General features: G+C 33.1%; 1 protein-coding gene across 1 annotated transcript in view; it reads right to left on the reverse strand.

Moving 5' to 3' along the window:
- The window catches only part of ROCK2 (Rho associated coiled-coil containing protein kinase 2), a gene marked incomplete at its 5' end in the record, with an annotated part of 137,691 nt that overhangs the window by 9,451 nt on the left and 107,623 nt on the right, over positions 1 to 20,617 (reverse strand). The window contains 14 exons of the mRNA XM_082672788.1: positions 4,124 to 4,337; positions 4,425 to 4,686; positions 5,735 to 5,813; positions 6,247 to 6,335; positions 7,339 to 7,409; positions 9,611 to 9,779; positions 10,290 to 10,469; positions 11,255 to 11,349; positions 11,444 to 11,537; positions 13,307 to 13,493; positions 13,658 to 13,761; positions 14,491 to 14,560; positions 19,347 to 19,531; positions 19,899 to 20,059. Coding sequence (XP_082528914.1) covers positions 4,124 to 4,337; positions 4,425 to 4,686; positions 5,735 to 5,813; positions 6,247 to 6,335; positions 7,339 to 7,409; positions 9,611 to 9,779; positions 10,290 to 10,469; positions 11,255 to 11,349; positions 11,444 to 11,537; positions 13,307 to 13,493; positions 13,658 to 13,761; positions 14,491 to 14,560; positions 19,347 to 19,531; positions 19,899 to 20,059 — 1,960 coding nt within the window. The remainder of the gene's footprint in view (positions 1 to 4,123; positions 4,338 to 4,424; positions 4,687 to 5,734; positions 5,814 to 6,246; positions 6,336 to 7,338; positions 7,410 to 9,610; positions 9,780 to 10,289; positions 10,470 to 11,254; positions 11,350 to 11,443; positions 11,538 to 13,306; positions 13,494 to 13,657; positions 13,762 to 14,490; positions 14,561 to 19,346; positions 19,532 to 19,898; positions 20,060 to 20,617) is intronic.

The following is a 20,617-nucleotide window of genomic DNA, read 5'->3' on the forward strand; positions in this document are numbered from 1 at the left end:
GCTTGTTTCTTTACATCCCACCAATACTAAGTTTCTTAATCCTTACCACTTTGGCAGGTGAGAATATTTTTACAATATAGTTTTAATTTTAATTTCTTTGCTTAGTAATCAGGTTGATCACTTTTTCATATTCATGGTAATGCCTATATGTTCCTCACTAATTTTTATATTGGGAAGAGTCAATTCCCTTTTTCTAAATGACTTATATAAGTACTCCATGCACAAAGATCCTAACCCATCTTTCGCAGATGTATTGTAAAATATGTGGTGTTTTTAAACCTACAAGGCTTTAATTTTTGGTTAGTCAATCTTTTTCTCTTTCTTTGCTTTTATTATTAGGAAGTTCTTCTCTAATCCAAGATCAGATACATATTCCCCTATTTTCTTCTACTTCATTTATGGGTTTATTTTTGACACTTCAGGTTGTATATAACTTTACTATTTTTTTTCCCAATTAGTCTATTAATGTTCTAATATTTAGAACTGAAAAAAATAGAGATGAGATAATGATAAAATAATAGCTCCCCCCACCCTTAAGTTTTAACTGTATTGGCAATGCTTTATTTCTTAAAACTGAATAAACTAGTATTGGTTGCATTTTTGCTTTATACTTTTCTACGTGGCTTAAATAATTTTAAAAAAATCTTTAAAGAAAAAGATAATTAAAGATAAATGCCCCCAGCAGGGACCAGTATTTTGTGTCTTGCACTGGAACAAATTAGGATCTCTCCAAACTGTCTTCATCAAAAGTCGGCATTTTATTCACAAATTTCTTACTTTTCCAGCACAGTATTTTTAATTCAAAATTACCGAGGAAACATTCTTCTAGAATAGCATTTCTATACATTGCTTTATAAAATGTCAATTAATTCAAGTCTACTTGAATCACTGTGAGGCAGTGAAGTATTACAGTTGAGAATGCAGGATCTGGAACTAGACTATCTGGATCTAAACTCATGGCTCTGCTACTTATTAGCTGTGTGACCTTGGGCACACAATGTTTCTCTGCCTTAGTTTCCTCATCTGTAAAATATAGAGATAAATAGCTAAATCACAGGGTGGTTATGAGGATGAATTAGTACAGTTAAAGCTCTGAGAAGAGTGCCTAGCATATTATAATATGCCCTCGAAAATTATTTTATATAATAAAATTATGTTATTTTATATAATAATAGTAGCTAACACTTATTACTTTAAAGCACTTCACTACAGAAAAAGGGAAGTGCTGCAAAGAGAGGTAAAAGGAGAATCAGAACAAAGAATGTCACAGAAGCCAAAGGAAAAAAATATAATGATGCAGTTGTTAACAAAGGAATAAAAAAAAAAGATTAGATGAATATTTATGGATACTATGTTTTAGTGTGTATAGAAATATATATATTTGATGATGTCTAATGAAGCCAAACATTTGTTTTAAGAAAGACAGCATGTGAGTTAGTTCAACAAAAGCTAGACTGACTAGTGCTAAGACTAATATTAAATAAACACAAATGAAGAGGTAGATATTAAATTACTGGTGATACACACCAGAAATTCTGTTCCTAGGTTTTCTTGGATAATCGTTTAAAGCTCTACCCATTCTTCCATAGGAATAAGTTATAAATTAGTAGGGTATTGTAGACCATCCAGTCCAATGCTTGACTCCCCAAGAGCCATGCTACACGACATCAGACTGCATACACAGGACAGATCAAGGAGCGCTGCTCCCTCACATTTCTGCCAAGCAGTCATCTAAATCAGGTGCACACCTGTGACGACAGGGCACTCACTATTCTACAGCAAGCCGATTCTTTCAATTTTGCAAATCTGACTGCTTGATAGTTCTTCCCAGCTGACTGAAAAATATGCCTCTCTGCTTAGTTCTTCCAAGGAAAAATCCTTTAAATCTTTATTTTTATTTATGATCTCCCATCCTTTCAAAACACTTACTCAGAAGACTAAAGTATCCTTAGTTCCTTCACTTGCTACATGTGTATGTAACACCTTCAAATGACCCACTACTCTCTCAGTAATTCTCTTCTGTATACCTTCCAATTTGTGTATGCTACTCGTAAAATGTGACACCCAAAATGGAATGCAAAAGTAGGGTTATTCACCTAAGGACAGACACAGATACAATTTTGTGAGTTAATGAAGCAATGGAGGCACAGATGTTAAAAGCAATGGAAATAATGTTGCAGAGGCATAATAAAATGCAAAACTGTATTTTAAATTTGCCCATCTTTACATTTAAAAATTTCAAGAGCGTATTAGATTTTAAAATTCCAAAAAAAATCCCTGTACATTTTACAGTCAGTTTTGGTATTAGTTTTATCTACATGCATAGTTGTGAGAGAAAGAAATCCCTATTACTTACTGTTGCTATGCAAAATGTATTAAAAAAAATCAGTGAAGAATGATTCGAAGGGCAGGGCCAGAACTAAAAAAAAAGTAACAAAAATCAAAAGTAAATGTGCTTTCAAATAAATCATAATGCTGAACTGGGGGACAAGAAAATTATAAGTCAGCGAGCATGAAAACTTACGTAATTGAAAACATGCCTCACTTGGTCTGAAAACTGCTTCGTAAACTGTCTTAACACATGTAGTGAAATCATTAACTTGTCAAACAGCACAAAAGAATAAAATATACTAAAAAAACTATAGCTCTTATAGTCTTGAATCTAACAAATTATCTTCCTTTCTGGAATCTCAAAAAGAAAAAGAGTAATACCTATTCTACTCCATGAGTATTTTAAAGATCAAATGAAAGAATATATAGAAAGTTAAAAGAGAATATATTGGGTTGGCCAAAAAGTTCGTTCGAGTTCTCCCATAACATCTTACGGAAAAACCCAAACGAACTTTTTGGCCAACCCAACATATGGAAGCACATTGGAAGCTATAAAGCACTATATATTGTCAGGTATTAAAATAGCCTGGCATTTATGCATTAATGGTTCTACAATATTAATAACAGAAATTTAATTTTTAGGTGTTTTGTACAGGGTACATGGAATGACCTTCAGTGTCTCTGAATTCTTTTGAGTTTCTTCAGGTCAATTACTATCATATAATCGCTAATTCTACAATATTTAGTTTTATCATAGCTCACACAAAAATTCAACATTTTCACTGCTGAAACACTAATTCTACCTTTGTCATTCTAAATTATTTCCTTGAGATATTAGTTTCAAGAACAGTTTCATACATGATGTTGTGGCTAGAATGAAAATATTTCTCATAATACAGCCAATACACATCATTATTCATATACTGAAGGTCCTGTGTTAGGGAAGAAAAAGGACACTTGAAATCAGATACATGATCTAAGTATATACTTTATCCTTTAGCTAACCAAATGTTCATTTCAATGGATAGCAGTATTTATTTATAAATACTGCATTAGCTAGTAAGTCAAGAAATGGTTATTCTGAATCAAAAATTACTATAATGCAGCTATATGAAAATGGCTCCATCCAAATGTTTTTGTGCAACAATAATCTCTATCCTTACTCCACATTCCCAACTCACCTCAATTATAAAAAATGCCCACTATATTCATTAGTTAATATTTGCATTTTTAAAGCTGATCTGTATTACTCTTTAAATCTGAGACAAGTTATTATTTTAAACTTATAGATTTGAATTAAGATTTCAGTCCTGCCCCAACAAGTCTCTAACATAAGAGGTTTAAGAGGTTTGCAATAATAAAAACAATGTGTGTGCCTGACACTTAAAGGTCTGTGTGTGTATCCTGTCTACTAAATCAATAAATTAAGTCAATGTGCTTATAAAATCCTAAAATATTGTGATTATGTATTGGGTTGGCCAAAAAGTTCGTTCTTATGGGAAAACCCGAATGAACTTTTTGGCCAACCCAATACATATACATGACAAAAATGAGCCCTTCATATTATTTTTGGTTGAATTTAATATACGTGTGTGATTTAGTAAGTAAATTTATTACATCCAGCTGAATAAATGAATGATACATGCACAATGAAATAGTTTCAAACATTTGGTATTCCATAGATCATGAAAATACCAAAGAAAAATTGCAATTAGGAAAGTTTGTAATTTGAGTATAAACAGCAAAATATTTTTTTAAACACTTTAAGTTTTACCACATTTTAATTTATTACCTTGGTTTGTTTGGGGCAAGCTGTCGACTTGGCCGCCTAATAGACTGGTTTTGTTGTATTTTCATTGAAGTTCTAGGAGATGACCGTGCAAAAGGGTCTGGAGCTGGAGGCTTTTTAGGTATCTTTTTCACTAACCGACTAACCCACTTCTGCTGCTCTTCTGTAGAATTTGCTAATAACAATAGATTCTTTGCCGATGAAATATCATAATACACTATAAAGAAATATTTGAAAAAGATTAATATGTTTAAAATGATCTGAACATAAATAATATTGATGGAGCAAGTAATTTACTATTTACCTTTGCAAGGTGCTATAATTTCCTCCTTTTTATCCATGTGATCTTTATGACACTTAATGTGACAGCGACGGCACTCTAAAGCAGGAGGAGGTTTAAACATATGCCACAATGGCTTCATACATGCCTCACAATTGGTTGGGAAATGATACAGAGTAGGAATAAATTCATGTCCCTTGTGGCAAATATAATTTGATTTTTCTCCCACCGGCTCCACTGGAAATTCTTGTTCCTTCTTACTTTCCCCTTCATTGGCATACAGGATCTATAAACACCAAAAAGAACAATGAGTGATCTTCAAACATAGGTTATTTTTTTATGTAATAATGATTTTATCATTTGTAAATAAAATTAGCCTAAACTATTCAATGAGAAGAAAATGCATTTGATGTTCTAATGTTAGTAGGTTCAAATCAAGAGCTCAGATGAGAAAAGTCAGTGGCCAGTCACTTTGGTTCACATTTCAAAAGAATCAATCCTGTTCAAATGATGCCTCCTTATTTTCTCCATGTCATCTTCCTATGTTTCAGCAATTTTATCAGAATAGGCTAGCAAAAGGTAAATCTGCACTTGATTAGTGTTAGAAAGTTTTTCTGGGAGGGAGTGTTCAAAACACCTGAAGAGATGTGGCAATTATATGAATTGAGGCTCTGTGATTCTCAAAATAGACAACTTGGTGATAACTGCAAATATAGCTTTAATTGAAAAGATTTGTATTTGGAGAGTTGAGGAAGAAAGGAAAAGAGGAAAGGATGTATAATATACTCCAAATAAACATTCTAAGCATTCAGAAAGTAAGCAGCCAACTTTCCCACAGTACACCAAGCACAACGGCTTTTACACAGAAGGAACTTGGTAATTGTTGGTTTGACTAATTTTAAAATGGAAGTAATAAAGGGGAGAATTTGTCTTCACCTTAAACTGGAAGTACAAGGGCTCCTGGGGGCAAAATTTAACTTCACAAGCAACTTTTTTAACTTTCTAGAGAGCTGAGCATAAAACTAAAAACAGGAGAACATTCATGCTCAAAAAATATCATAACCAACCTTGAACAAAAGGATATAGCAAAGGCTGGAAATGTGATATAAACACACTACAGAGTTTAACAAGTAAAATGGAGAGAAGAATTAAGATGTATCTAAATAGCATAAGCATGAAAGTCACAAAGGAACAAACCACCTTTAAATGGGACTAAAATTGAAAGATAATCTGAAAAAGCCCCAAGAATAAAGAAATTTGTTATATCATGTCATGCTGAGAATGTATAAAGGTGAAAAAACAAAACAAACAAACCACAAAATAAAACGGTTTACCTGGAATATCCTTGGAATTTCTTTAGCATCTGCTCTATATACATCTGTCTGTGTAACTGGTCGGACATGAAATAACTTACTATAAAAGATTTTTAATAAAGGAGTTAAGTATTACCAAAGGATCAAATTATTTTAGTTATCCTATACTTATGTCAGAAATTAAAACTGACTACTTTGACCCTTGTTAGAAGGTCAGAGAATATCCTGCTCTATAAATTCAATCACTCCTTGCATTTTGAGAAATTTCCAGTAAGTCAGAAATTTTCTAATTAGTTTCAGAAAATAACATATTAAAGACCCATGAAATAAAGATGTTTTAGCCAACTCTATATCCCAGACTTTCATCTGTATGAAGCAAAATAAGAAAATGTAACAGTATGCTAGCAGCTATACTATATGACTATATACATTGTACTATATGACTAATAAATTACACTAACTTGACGAAAAGGTCACGTTACTCTTAAACTTTAAAAGATAAAGTTCCTAAATATTCTAATAAAAATACTTACTCTATATCTAAAACCATGTAAGGATTAGATTGTTCTTTATCCTGTTCACTGTCATAGAAAAGGATCTTCTTACTACTTACAATCACATACTGTTAAAAAGAAAGAGGAAAGGAATTAATGATTAAAGTTAATATATCTTATTTATTTTTCTTTGAAAATAAATTCTAAATTAGCAATAAAAATCATAGAAAATATAAATTAAATATCTAAAAAGTTATCTTAATGTATCCTTAAAAAAGTCTTCCTCAAAATAACAATAAATTTGTTTGTATACACTTTAAACAAGCAAATTGGGGGGGCGGGGGGGGAATAAATTCAAATATTTTTTGGACTGATTTCGCTTCAAGATCCAATAGCATAAGTAACCTTATTGCTATGGTTTGGATGTTTATATTCCCCCAAATTCATATGTTAAATCCTAACACCTAATGGGATGGTATTAGGAAGAGGGGTCTTTGGAAGTTGATTAGGTCATGACACCAGAGCCCTCATGAATGGGATTAGTGCTGTTATAAAAGGGGTTCCAGAGAAATTCCTACACCTTCCACCATGAGGACAGAGCAAAGTCTGTAGCCTGGAAGAGGACCTTCACCAGAACCCAGCCATGCTGGCTGGCACCTTGATCTGAACTTCCAGCCTTCAGAACCATGAGAAATTAATTTCTGTTGTTGACAAGCTACTCAGTCTGTGGCATTTTTTTATAGCAGCCTAAGGCTAATAAGACACTTATCAAAAATGAACATAATATCGATAATCATAGTACCAGAGGAAAAGAAACAAATGGGACTTTCTGTCATATCCAGAGTTGTTTTCCCACTGAAACAACAAAAGCACCAAGGTCAACAGGCTTCTATTTTCCTGACACCAAAAACTATTTTATTATTAACAACATGGTAGTGATGAAAAGGTTTTTTTCATCACTACATAAAGTATCTTACGTACATAAGATACATAAAATTATATTATTCCAAATCAGAAAGTGCAAACAAGTTTTATGTGTCTAAAAGTTCTAGTTATATATATCTTACAACTACAAAAGTGAAATGGCTGTAGCTAAACTAAAAGCAAAACAAAAGAACCATTTTCAAATACCTTTTTAACCCATCCAAACTTCTTAGTGTTGTTTCGCACAGGCAATGAAAGCCATCCTTCTAGTCTTGATTCTATAAATAAGCACAAGATATGAGAATAAATACAAGTCTCTTAAGAAAATGAGGAATTTAATAAACTTTTAATATGAAAGTCACAAATCAAATATGCCGTTCAGAATTTATCATTATACATCATCTAAAATATAATAGTAATGCAGGATCAGTATAAGCAAGTTATATAATGCAAAACAAAATCCAGGTTATATCACACTGGAAATACATATCCTGTAGTTTATAACGTCAAATGCCCTGTTAATTAAATTCATGCATTTGCAAAGTTCCGCAGAAAAGTTGCAAAAAAGAAAAGCAGCTCTCTATTCTCACCAGTACACCTGTATTAGAATCCTCTATTTTTCCTTTGGAAGAAGGCCTAATTACAGGTATAGTGCACATCTTCTTTGAAGAGAAAACATTTTAAGTGAGTAATTACGTGTTCAGAGAAAATGGACTTTTAGAATGGCTATAATAAAATGAAATAAAATTGTGTAAATTACAGATCAAATATGGCTCATAAGCAGCAATAAACCAAAAGATTCCTAAATTCCAAAATATTAAAATCAATAAGGTTCTAGTTCAACCAAGGAAACTCTTTGAACCCTTAGAATTTGTTCTAATGGTAATTGATCAGTTTATTATTTTAGTGAAATAAATAAGTGAAATAAGCATTTTTGGAGGTTATGCTAATAATAAAAGTGCCTATCACTTAACATCTAATATGTGTCTGAACTGTGCTAGACACTTTATATAAATCTTCTTTAACCCTCACAACAACCCCACAGAAGGTCACATGGGGACACGTCTCTGATTCCAAGGCTTATACTCTCTCTATCACATCAATAACCTTCCAGACTCCATGAACAGAAATGCTGTCATTATAAACAGCCATATTCTCAACTGTCTGGACATGGTCCTATGCCAATTCAAGGGACTAATCAGATGACCTCTAACAATATCGTTAAGACTGAAATCATTTTATTGCTGAGATCTGAAACAACTTCAGTATAATCACCTATGATTTATACTGATATATACCTGGGAAATGTGACGACAATGTAAATAAATATAGCTAGTTTACTTTGAATTCAACTAATAGATTAAATTTTCCTTTACATTCAACTGCTTATACACAAGTTTCCTGTGGCATTTACTTTAAACGTTTTTTGTACTCACACTAACTTTGTGTTAAACATAACAGTTTATGGGTTTTCCATCTGGTTTCTTCACTTAAACTATAAATCTTTTCAGCACAAGGATCAGGTCAAATTGTCTTATGCTTTTTTTAAGGCCCAGCACAATGATGATGCAAGGAAAACCTAAACACATCCTCTAAAACAGTCTACACGTGCTTTTTCTGTACTGTCATTCTTGATATGAAACTTCAGAAAGAATTTCTTCTTGGTTAAAAATGGAAGAAACAGACAGTGAAACCGTATGTTCTTAAATGATATAAAGTACTGCTCCATTTCTTGTAAGCTGAAAAAATAAATCTATCAATTGTAATAGCAATGCCATGTGAAAATACTTAAAAAAACAAATTCTTTGTTCATGCAGCAGTTTCTTTTTAACTGAGACTTGTTAACTGAGCAACTTGTTAGAGTTAGTGAATATTAGTTAATGTTACAACAATTTTTCAAAAGGACTAAAATTATGGGTAGTGGAAAAAAAAACCCAGAGGCGAAAGACTTTCAGGATATCACCTGTACCATTAGGTTCCGATGAAATAGGTAAGTAAGGCACAGATTCTTCTTCTGAGTCAGAATCAGAGTCAAGAAGCATATGAGAACTGGAAGGCTTAGTGGCAATATTGAGAGAAGTAGAGGAACGTTGGTAGGTGAATGACATGGATTCCATAGTGTGTGACTGAGTGATATGAACTGAACACCCAACATAAAAGGAAGTAAGAATGCAGAAAGAAGTTAAGAAAAAATAAAATGAAAGCTTTAAAAGAGAGCTATGTACAATATATAAAGAGTTAATTTAAATAACTAAATATGTGAAATTTACAATTGTATTTTTTAATAAAAAATTTTGTGAAAAATAAATAAATAAAATAATTTAAATTGTCATTGGAACCTCCACTCTAAGGAGTAGGTTTTCCCTTAAAGAAATGACAAATATTTTTCCTCAAGAGCAAAGTCAGTCAATGTCTTAAAACAATCAATTGATTTAATTTAAGACAAAAGTAAACATAAGGACTGGAAACAAATCTGTACCTGGAAACCCATCATCTGCTTCAGCATCCCCTGGTCCACTGCCTATACTGGAACTATCCAGACCAATATGCAAGGCCTGGAGCTGGGACCGCAACTGCTCAATGTCACTGTCTTTACTGTCCAGTGTCATCTGTAGTTCAATTCGAATCTGACTCTCTTCAGCTATTTGCTACAAGAAATTAAATTATGTTAAATTAACTGGATGTTATACATCTTACAATTTTGCTTCCTAGTTCAATAATACAGTAGTCTCTCCTAGTCCAAGGTTTCACTTTCTGTGGTTTCAGTTATCCAAGGTCGACTGCAGTCTGAAAATATTAAATGGAAAATTCCGGAAATAAACAATTCATAAATTTTAAATTACATGCCATTTCTGAGTAGTGTGATGAAATCTCACATTGCTTGGCTCTGCTTGCCTGGGATGTTAATCATCCCTTTGTCCAGCTTATTCACACTGTATATGCTACCCACCCCCTTACAGTATAGGAAAAAATATAATACGTATAGAGTTCAGTACTATCTGTGGTTTCAGGTACCCACTGGGGGTCCTGGAACATATCTCCCTTGCATAAGGGGTGACTACTGTAATTATTAATAGAAATGCTCCATAAGCTATAAAATATATAGACATGAAAATAATTCTACTTCTTAAAAAGACGTCTTCAAAAAGTATTCTTACAGCCTGCATTTCATTCAGTTCTTTCTGATACTTGATCATCTGCTGAGTCAGTTTTTCACGTTCAGATTTAAGCTCCATATGTAGCTTTCTATTCTCCTTTTCTTTTCTCCGCACATCTGTGTCACTACCACGCTTGACAGGTTCTTTCCGATTCATGATCTCGGCCAACTTATTCACAGCCTTAAAAACATAAAGATAAGTATGTAAATAAATAAAATAAATGATGCTGATGATTTCTTGGTCATTCACCAACAGCAAGTTACAAAACCTTCCCTACACACAGGGCCACAAAGAAACACTTTCTATATTTAAAAATACACCCTCTTCATGACTCGTCATCCTTTTCCAACCAATACTCTATTATTTTTTCACTCTCATATTTTCTGAGAACTGTAATTTTAAATGTTTATAGGTTCACTCTAATGTCACCTTCTACCACTTTGGGTTTTTAGTTCCAAGAGAGACTTTTACGAGGCAGATCTTCTTTTATCCTAGAAGAGAGTTTTGCACTGGCATCACACTAAAATACAACATGTGTCCAACCACAGAGCAGAGCATCTTGGACCCCACAAGTATTCATGCTGTATATACAATCATGAGAGCTGAGAAAATAGTAGTTAATAATCATGGTGTCTTTTCAGAGTGACCCTTTTTTAGGCTGTCAGCAAATGGTCATTCTCTACCGTTTCTTAAAAGCAGAAAAATTTATCAGATTACAATAAAAAATTAGGATGGATTGTGATTCCATATGGAAAAATTAAGAAAAACTTTAATAAACACTGAACTCAACAATGTTAATCAAATCTAGCTTCTCCCAACCTGGTAAAAATCACATAATCCTGACTGTTCACAAATACTGATACAAGCAATGACTGCTACAGCCAATCTGTAATGTTAGAAGTAAAATGTAAAAAAGGTAAACTAAGAAAAATTTCAAAATCATATTTAGAGCATATTATACACACTTGAGTTTTGAGTGTTCTCTCTGTTAACAGTTGCTTCTCAAACTGTGCTTTAATAGCTGCAGCACTTATCTCTTCATCCTTCAACCGTGAAAGTTCTGAAACAGAAAAATGTAAAAATTATACTGATAATTCAGCAGCTGACAAGCGTTAGGCATATTGAAAATAAACACTGTTCTTATTAGTACATACGCTCTTGGGCATCTTTCCATTTATTATTTAATTCTTCTTTCTCATTTGCAAGATTGGCAACATCACTAGTCAGTGTCCTATTAGCTTCTTCGAGCTAAGAAATGAAAGTAGAACAAAAATCATATCCTAATTTACAAAATGTTAAGTGTTAAAGCAGTACTTCAAAATGAAAATATCCTAGAATGTTGCTAAAACTCTTGTTTTTCTAAGTACATCTATCTCTACACTTCTTGCCTTTGTCGTACCTTACCAAACTTCACCCTTGATGAAAATTTGCTAACCACACCGACTTCATATGCACCCCAGGAAGCCAAAAAATTGCCCTCTTTCAAAAATCCTTAGCAGTATTTTAAATGAAGAACAATTTAGTAAACTAAAAAAAGCAAATACTATAACAAAGCTCTGCATTCCATCATGCAGAATAAATTTTAAAACCATAATTTCATTTCTTACCAAACATTGCTTTAAAACAGAAAATAAAATTTTACTAAAGAAGTTGACATTCTTTGGTATTCACTTCAAATCCTATTCCTCTTCTTCCTTCCTGAAGGATATTTTATTGTGAATTATATGTTCATCCTTCCCAACCATGATTGTATACTTTTATTACATATACGTGAAATAATATAATGCGGTTTTATGTGATTCTAAACTGTCCATAAATAGCATCATACTGCATTTATTTTTCTGTAACTGCTTTCACTCAACATTATATTAAGATTTAAACTGTTGATATATATAAAGACCTACTTAATTCATTTTAACTGATATAGTAGCTCTGTCTTCTACCACGTTTCATTTATCCATTCATTCATCTATTAAAATAACATATGAATTTTTTGCTATTACAAACATCTATGCTGCTAGGAGTATTGTGTCCGAATTTCTCTCGCACATTTATCTTATTATGGACTTTCTCTGGATTGTATGAGTAAACATCTGCTCATATTTCTAGGTTTTCTCTTTTGGCCAATTTTTCCTTTGGATTATTTAACTTTTTCGTATTGAATTGTGGGAGTTCCACTTATATTCTAGATACTAATCCCTTGTTCAATAAATACATTACAAATACCTTTTCCCTGTCATTTATTTGCTATCTTCTGGTATAAGTAAATTTTGTATTCCATTCTAATATTTAAAAATTATTATTTTTCATAGTTAAAGTTCTTAAGATAGCTAGAATTTACCACTGTATATGGTAAATGATAACAAGAAACTAAATTTATTCCTTTCCACATAAAAATACAGTTATTCCAAAACCATTTATTAAATCTGTATCCTTTCCCATTGATTTGTATACTGCCACTGATACCGTATGCCAAGCTCCTGTATGTGTATGATGAATCTATTTCTGGCCCCCCTACTCATTTCCACTGAACAGGATTAAATATCCCTGTTCTAGTGCCAAACTTTTAAATAACTGTAGCATTTTAATAGGTCTGGATAATTGATAAGGCAAACTCAACTACTTGATATTTTACTTCTATTTGAAATTTTTCTTGCAATTTTTTCAACCTACATATGACTATCTTCATGATTAAACTGCATGATTAGTTTTAAGGTTCTTTTAAACTAAGACTGGTTTAACAAGGGAAAAAAAAACTGTTTTCTTTTTGGTATTTCCCTTTCACTTTAGTCCTTTAACTCTGAATTTACCAACAGGTGAAGCCATTGGAAGTAGTTTTCTTTTGAGCCTCTCTCTGCCAAACACTGAGAAGCTGATGGTTCACTAGGTCAAATATTTTGCAGCCAGCATATACACTTTTTCATTTTAGATCTATGTTACTTTCTTAGTATTTCTAAGGAAGACTTATGATACAGTAATTTAATTAGAACCAAAAAAGAACCAAGCATTTTACTTACAGACGCAATTGTAGCATCTTTTTCAGTGAGTTCCTGTTTGTGTCTAGCCATCATCTCTTTGATCTCCAGCTCTTTCATGATTTTCTCTTTTTCCAAATCAGAATATTGTTCTTCAGCAATTGAGCGAGCCAGTTGCTCAGAATCTGCTTTGGTTAAGGTAATCTCCAGTTGAGCAGCCAAGGAGTCCCTACATTTTAGAGGGATAAAATTTTAATGTTCAATTTTTTACTACAAAGTCAAATTTTTGTCTAATTCACTTCATCAACAAAGTTTTATTTGGAGTATAGCAGGCACTGTTCTAGGAGTGGGGTTCATGGCTATGAACAAAAGAGACAAGGATCTTTTCCTTACCTTTCATCCTGTAATTCCTGTTTCTTCTGCTGTAATTCTTTACAAAGTTTGGTCTTTTCTTCACATTCTTCTTTAAGTTCCCTAACCTGTGTTTTATAGAGGGTCTAAATAGCAAAATATAATAGAAATATGTATCATCATCATCATGAATATTATTTCTATATTCAAAAGCTATCCAGACAAAAAGTCCAGTTGAGCACATACAAATATGCTCATAAAACAGTAATGTTGAGCCCATGAGCAAATTAATAGTTTAAAGAGCTTTTCTATTTTCTGGTAATCAACCAATTAACTGATAAAAGTTCAGCTAATAATTTAGAAGCGTGATTTTCAACTGGATATCACAGTGAGATTTCTCATTAAATGACACAGATTGATAGGATGAAGAGGCAAAAAAAAAAATTACTAATTTAGACAAGAAAATTTTGTTGGCTTAAAATCAGTGAAACAGAGGTGACAGTTACTACTTCGTATTTTAAAACTGATCTCAAAAAAGTACAAATGTTAAAATGACAATTTTCTTTCTTTCATTATGAAAATATATTCTTCCTCAAAAATCAATGCTTTTATTAATCAACTTCATAGGGTATGAATATGTGCTTAGAACCATGTTTTTAGCAATGACAATGGATTTCTGTTAAACTATCTACAGTCTCTTGCCCAGGTGTTCCTTTTGTATGTGTGTGGTACAAAACATTCATACAAAATTCTGTCTGGGGTTTGCTATCAGAATCTATTCTAAAGACAAGATCAGTCTCCTGGTTTTGCAGCAAAAAATTTTTTACAAATTCTACAAATACAAGAATTTTCAAAGTAACACATCTGGAACTTACTGAGAAATACTGCTCTGCCTCAAGCTGATCTTGGAGCTCTTTCATTTGCCCATCTGCATCTTGACGTTCTCTGTGGGGACATTGAATCAAAGGTTTAAATAAGTTAGACACATATTATGCCAGCAACTCTTAAAATGTGGTCTAGGAAACCCGTGGGAGTACTGAGACCCTTTCAGAGAATTCATGAGGTAAAATTATTTTCATAATACTAAGAATCATTGCTATTTTTAAAACTTTAATTATCTCAGTGTATATGGGCTTTTCTCGAGGCTGTATGACATATGATGATTTTATCACTCCAACAGCTAATGGAATGTGTGCTTGTATGCTCCTGTGTTTTAAAATTTTCTCAGTTTCAATTTCTAACACAAAAAATAACTTTAGATATAACTCACATGAACAATAACTCTTTGGGATCCTCAAAAATTTTTAAGAGTATAAAGGGATTCTGAGACCAAACTGCTATATTAAACCAATAACACTAAATTACATATTCTCAGGCATGCATTTGTCATCAGCCCTTTATGCCAACCAAGTAGCAGAATTAAAAGAGCACCTGAAAATTGATTATCTTAGAATGAGTGAAGAAATGACTGGGAGGGGGCCTGCAAAGAGGTAAAGAGTATAGGTTTTTATATCTAAATGTAAATGGTAACTGCACAGATTTGAACACTTTGTAAAAATTACTGAGTTCTACACTTACCATTTGTTTACTTTTTCTGTACATATTTTAATCTTCAATAAAGAAAAAAATTAAATAAAAAATGAGCCTAACAATGCATTTAAGAGGTTGGGTTGAAATAAGTTAAAGTCTAGGCTTATTAACAAAATATATATATTACAGTTATTCCAAGTCAAAGCTAAGGGGAAAAAAGTAAAGTTGGAGAACAACACAACATATGATACAATTAAAAAAACAAAAAACACAAAATAAAATCTGCAAAAAACTCAACCCTATAAATATGGTATACATGTACAGGTACAGGCACAGAAAAGGGTGTGGAAGGATTTTTCAAATAACAGACTGTTAAGATATATTACCTCTGTAGAGATTAACTATGTCTGCATTCATAAAGGAGACTTTATATTGTTTTCGCTTTATCTTTTAATATAGTTCTGAATATTTTATAGTGAGAAAATATTTTACTACCACTTAGACATTTAAAAAATGTATGTATACAGCTGGACTTCCCCGGCGGTCCAGTGGTTAAGACTCCACGCTCCCACTGCAGGAGCCATGGGTTTGATCACTGGTTGGGGAACTAAGATCCCACATGCTGCAGGGCCAAAAAAATAAAATAAAATAAAAATGTAGATAGCAAGAAAAAACTCAGAGATTAAATGATTTAATCACACTATCTTCAATTTAATATTACTTAGGACTTTCATCCTTATTTGCATTTAATATAATTTGGTCACTTTGTTTACTTACTTGGCCCTTCAACTTCTGGGTAAAAAGGAAATTATCACTCAATGTCACTTAATTGTGTAAATTCTCTATTTTATTATTGATGAGTGTATTATTAAAGAATCATGATTTTTATTTCTCTGAGCGGAAAATGTGAAAGATACTAATTAATAACACATGAAAGAACAAGTTTTAAAAATTTAAAATCATCATCACCAGCTAAGCCCGCTTGCAGCAAACCCCAGTGTAATTTTAATATCATGATCTTCTTGAAGAGCTACCATTCATTATATGTAACTTTTAAAGCTCAACATTCATTAGGTATTTAAGAAAAAATATTTTTCAGAAAGTAACCACATAATATGCACATGGTTACAATTAGACAGTACAGACTAGCACAGAAAAAATTCTAAGTCTCCTATCCATATCCATCCATGGGCTAACCCTATTCCCCTAGAGAAAATCACTTTGTTTCATTTCTATGTATTGTTCTTTTGGTGGTTACCGCCACATCTCAGCTTATTTCTTGACATACATTTTAATTATTTACCAATTCCCTGCTGTCAGATGTGAGAATTTAGCTCTTACCATCCCTAACCTCTCCCCAACCCCAGGCTTTCCTCAAATGCCTAGTGATGAGTAACCAGGAGGCATCAGAAATTTTAATCTCTGGGTACAGGGGAGGGGTTTTCTAAATAGCAAACTTCAGTTTAAAATGAGAGGCTTAGGAAGTCAGTCATAAACAGGAAGACCACTAAATGCCAGAATGAGAAAGGCTTTTCTCTGAGCTGCTGACCCCATACTAGCTGCTGTAATTACCCACAGAGGGTACGCCCCATTTCTGCAGAGGGAATGCTCTGTAGGAACCCTAGTGGCGGCAATGCCTGACACAGACATTTCTGCAAGGGGTAGTGGCAGAGTATGACCAGCAGATCGCTCCATTTATAACATCACATCTTACTCCAGCCCTCCAAGGTATTTGCTTTGAATAATGAAACATTTTTCTTCTTCACCTATATCCCACTTCATATATACTCCTGGCTGTTGCTTCTGCTGCTCTACTTCATTAGGCAGAAGGTTTCCACCCACCTGCCACTATCTCATTAACTAAAGTAATTTCCTGTCCTCCAATCCACTGGAATGACATGATGTGGGTTTACACATTAAAAAAATTCCTCTACTAGAGTTTTACTGGAATCTTGGAAGGAAGAAAAGAAGTCTATGTTGGCCATTTTCAAGTGCAAGGCTACATAGCACTTCATATGTAAATTCTCATTGCATATATATATATTTAACTTTGTATTCCAATTATTTATGTACTTGCCTTACCTCTTCCTAAGGAATAACTTCTGATAAAACGCTAGTAAGCTTAAGGGTAGGAAATACATCTGACTCATCTTTGAATCTCCCATAGTGGTTATCAGTGCCTTACACATGATAGATATGCATTCATTCATGCAACACTTACTGACAATGTCTTATGTGCAAGAAATTAATCAAGGGTTGGAGATAGCAAAATATAAGTGTTTTTTTTTGTTTTTTTGTTTTTGCCATTCAATGAATTTATACTCTGTTAGGTAATTAAGACAGCAGATGTGGGTATCTTTGGCCAGGAGGGGTTAGGAACTGAGGGATTAAGAAACAATAGATCCAAGTGCACTTATGAAGAAAATAATAGGCATATATACTAAGTATCATAAATTAGGTATAAACAAAGAGTAATTAGAACAGGAGAAGAAACACAATCTAGATATTTAACTAGCCTTTGTATTCATGTAAACATTGCTGTTAGAATAAATACTATGGAGAATAGCTGTGCAGTCAAATAGTTTTAAAGACTATGTTCCCTAGAACTGAGGATCCACAGTTTATGCTCTTGACCAAAGCCAGGCAAATGAGTTCCATCTCAGGACTTAGAGATCCAGAAAAGCCAAATCAGGGTCGCTCCACATAAATGAAGCTATAAGACATATCTCTAGAGTTTGTCCTTCTTGAAGGACCAAGTTTTCTGTTAAATAAAAAAATGAGAGAGAAGAATAAAGCTAACACACAAAGGAAAAAGCAAGAACAAAAAAATATTGGACAAAGATGCCTGAATACTGTTCAAGTTTCTAGTTCCAATTTTTAAAAGTTAAAATCTCATGAAGTTTAAGAATCTAGGTTTACCTAGGCAATAGATCAGCAAAAAGAACAAACTCTTTTTGACCATCCTTTCCTAGGAGGTGTCAATATTTGAATATTTGACCATCCTTTCCTAAGTAGTGTCAATCTTGCTGACCTGTCACAGGTATGTAAAAAGCAGGCAATTAGCAAAAGTGATAGGAACAAAGTAATAGTCCTATAGTAGACATACTAGTAATAGTAACAGTAACAGTTGTAGTAATAATGGTCCCTACCATTTACTGTGTGCTAGATGCTGTAAATAAGTCATTGTTATCCTTTACAACAGTGATCCCCAACCTTTTTGCCACCAGGAACTGGTTTCGTGGAAGACAATTTTTCCACGGACCAGGGTGGGGTGGGGGGATGGTTCAGGCGGTAATGCCAGCGATGGGGGGCGATGGGGGGTGATGGGCAGTGGCAGACAAAGCTTCGCTCACTCGCTCCTGCCGCTCACCTCCTGCTGTGCGGCCCGGTTCCTAACAGGCTGCAGACCGGTACCAGTCCGTGGCCTGGGGGTTGGGGACCCCTGCTTTACAAGATCCCTAACAAGGAAGCTATTACTGCCCCCCTTTTGTAGGTGTGACAAAAGGTTCAGAGAGGTTAAAATATTTTGCCCAAAGTTGATCAGCTAGTAAGTAGTGGAAATGGGATTCACACCTTGATCTGTCTGGCTCCAAAGCTTATTTTCTTTTCACTCTGCCTCCTATCAAATAACTGGAATCCAATATGACCTTTGGTCATGATTGGGAAGAACTAATTATACTACTAATGACTGAATGGGGTAAATTTTAACAGTATATTACTGTATACTTTAAAAGTATTTTACCAATGTTTTCTATTTTCTAAGTAAATTAAATATAGCACTAGAGTGTATCCTAAAAACTGATTTAAAAATTTATATGGTGTTTGCTTAACAGTCAAACATTTCCAAGTCCCAGAAACTAAAGAAACAAACAAAAAGCACTTATGTTTGAGGGACAGTCCTGAGGAAAAATACTAAGAGCACGGAGTACAAATACCAGATATTTTCTTCTTCTTCAACACCAACACTCTATATATTATATCATAAGGTGGCAGTAGTAAAAAAACTGTCAGGGAAGCAAATAAAATCTTTTTGAAGGACAACAGTGGCACTTAACACATTACTTAAAACAGAAAGAAAGAGAAAATGTGGTCAAGAAAATAAAAGGGTCAAAAGAAAATCCCGAGATAAATCAAAATTAAGATAATTTACATGTGGATAGTTGTGCATATTAATAAATTTTGTCTCAAACAATTAACTTACTTTCGAAGTTCAGCATTCTGTTTTTCCAAGCTCATTTTCATTTCTAGGAGATGATTATTCTCTTGTTTCAACTGCTTTTCTGACATTTTTAGTGTGTTAACTTGCTGTGTTTGCATCTTCAAGTCATTTTGTGTAAGGCAGCGCTTCTGAGTTTCCTGCTCTATTTTTAATGTCAAGTTTCTAACCTAAAAAATAGTGTTATTGGTATGTAAGTAAATTATTTTGACTTTCTTATCAATGAAGCTGGCAGTAAATATGATGATGTAAAATAGATTTTTCCCCTTAAACAGTTAATTCACTTCAAAATAAAATATTTCTTGGATTTTCCATAATGACATATTTTCAAAATAAAATGTGGTCTTTAAAAAAGTTTTAATCATGATTCATTTAGTATATCATCCAAATTCGGTAAAATTGAAAGATTATGGAATATTATTTTACAAGAAAAAATTTTAAATTATAAAACCATCACTGAACCTTTATAAATAAACCTAGTTTACTATTAATTCATTAAATCGTTTACTATTATTTATTAGTAAACTTCACACTTACATCCTCATTTAGCACATCTTTCTGTTTGAGGAGTTCGTTTATTTTCTGCTGTGACTGTTTGAGGTCACAGTCCAATATAGAGCATCTTTTCTCAGCCTCCAGCAACAAGTTCTCTACTTTCTGTTTTAAAGTTCTTTCCTCCAAGAGCTTTTTCTCCATTTCTATTGCCAGAAAAATGGACATAATCATGAATCAAACAAAAGGAGCATAACAAACACATGACACAGTGCTAATAAAAATTACAGTAAATGATGCTGCCTTAATAATTTTTTAAATTTCCAATTTAATATTTTCATCTCTCCTCTTAATATAATTGAATGTCAACAATTTCATGCTTGAAAATCAGGTGTTTCATTTGCAGGGTATAAAATTCTACCACACTCCACAATATTACATCCATTTTAATGAAAGCAAAATAATTCTGCCTTTACTTAATGTTTCTAAAAGACATGTACATCTTTTTAAATAAAGATTTAGTTTTCTGCTACTCTGTGCTTCTCAGTGTTACTCTTCTTGCCTAAAAACATTAAGCAAGATCCTAATCATTATAGAGGTAGATGCTATGACCTCAATGGCTCTTTCTATATTAGCATATTACTATGCAGAAGATGAAAATTATGTTTTAGGGAGTTGGCAGAGGACAGGACTCTAGAACCAAACTTCTTGAGTTTAAATCCTGGTTCTGACACTTCCTAATTATTTGACTAGCCAACTTAATT

The sequence above is a fragment of the Grampus griseus genome, assembly GCF_964374135.1.
Source record: "Grampus griseus genome assembly, chromosome: 15".
NCBI lineage: Eukaryota > Metazoa > Chordata > Mammalia > Artiodactyla > Delphinidae > Grampus > Grampus griseus.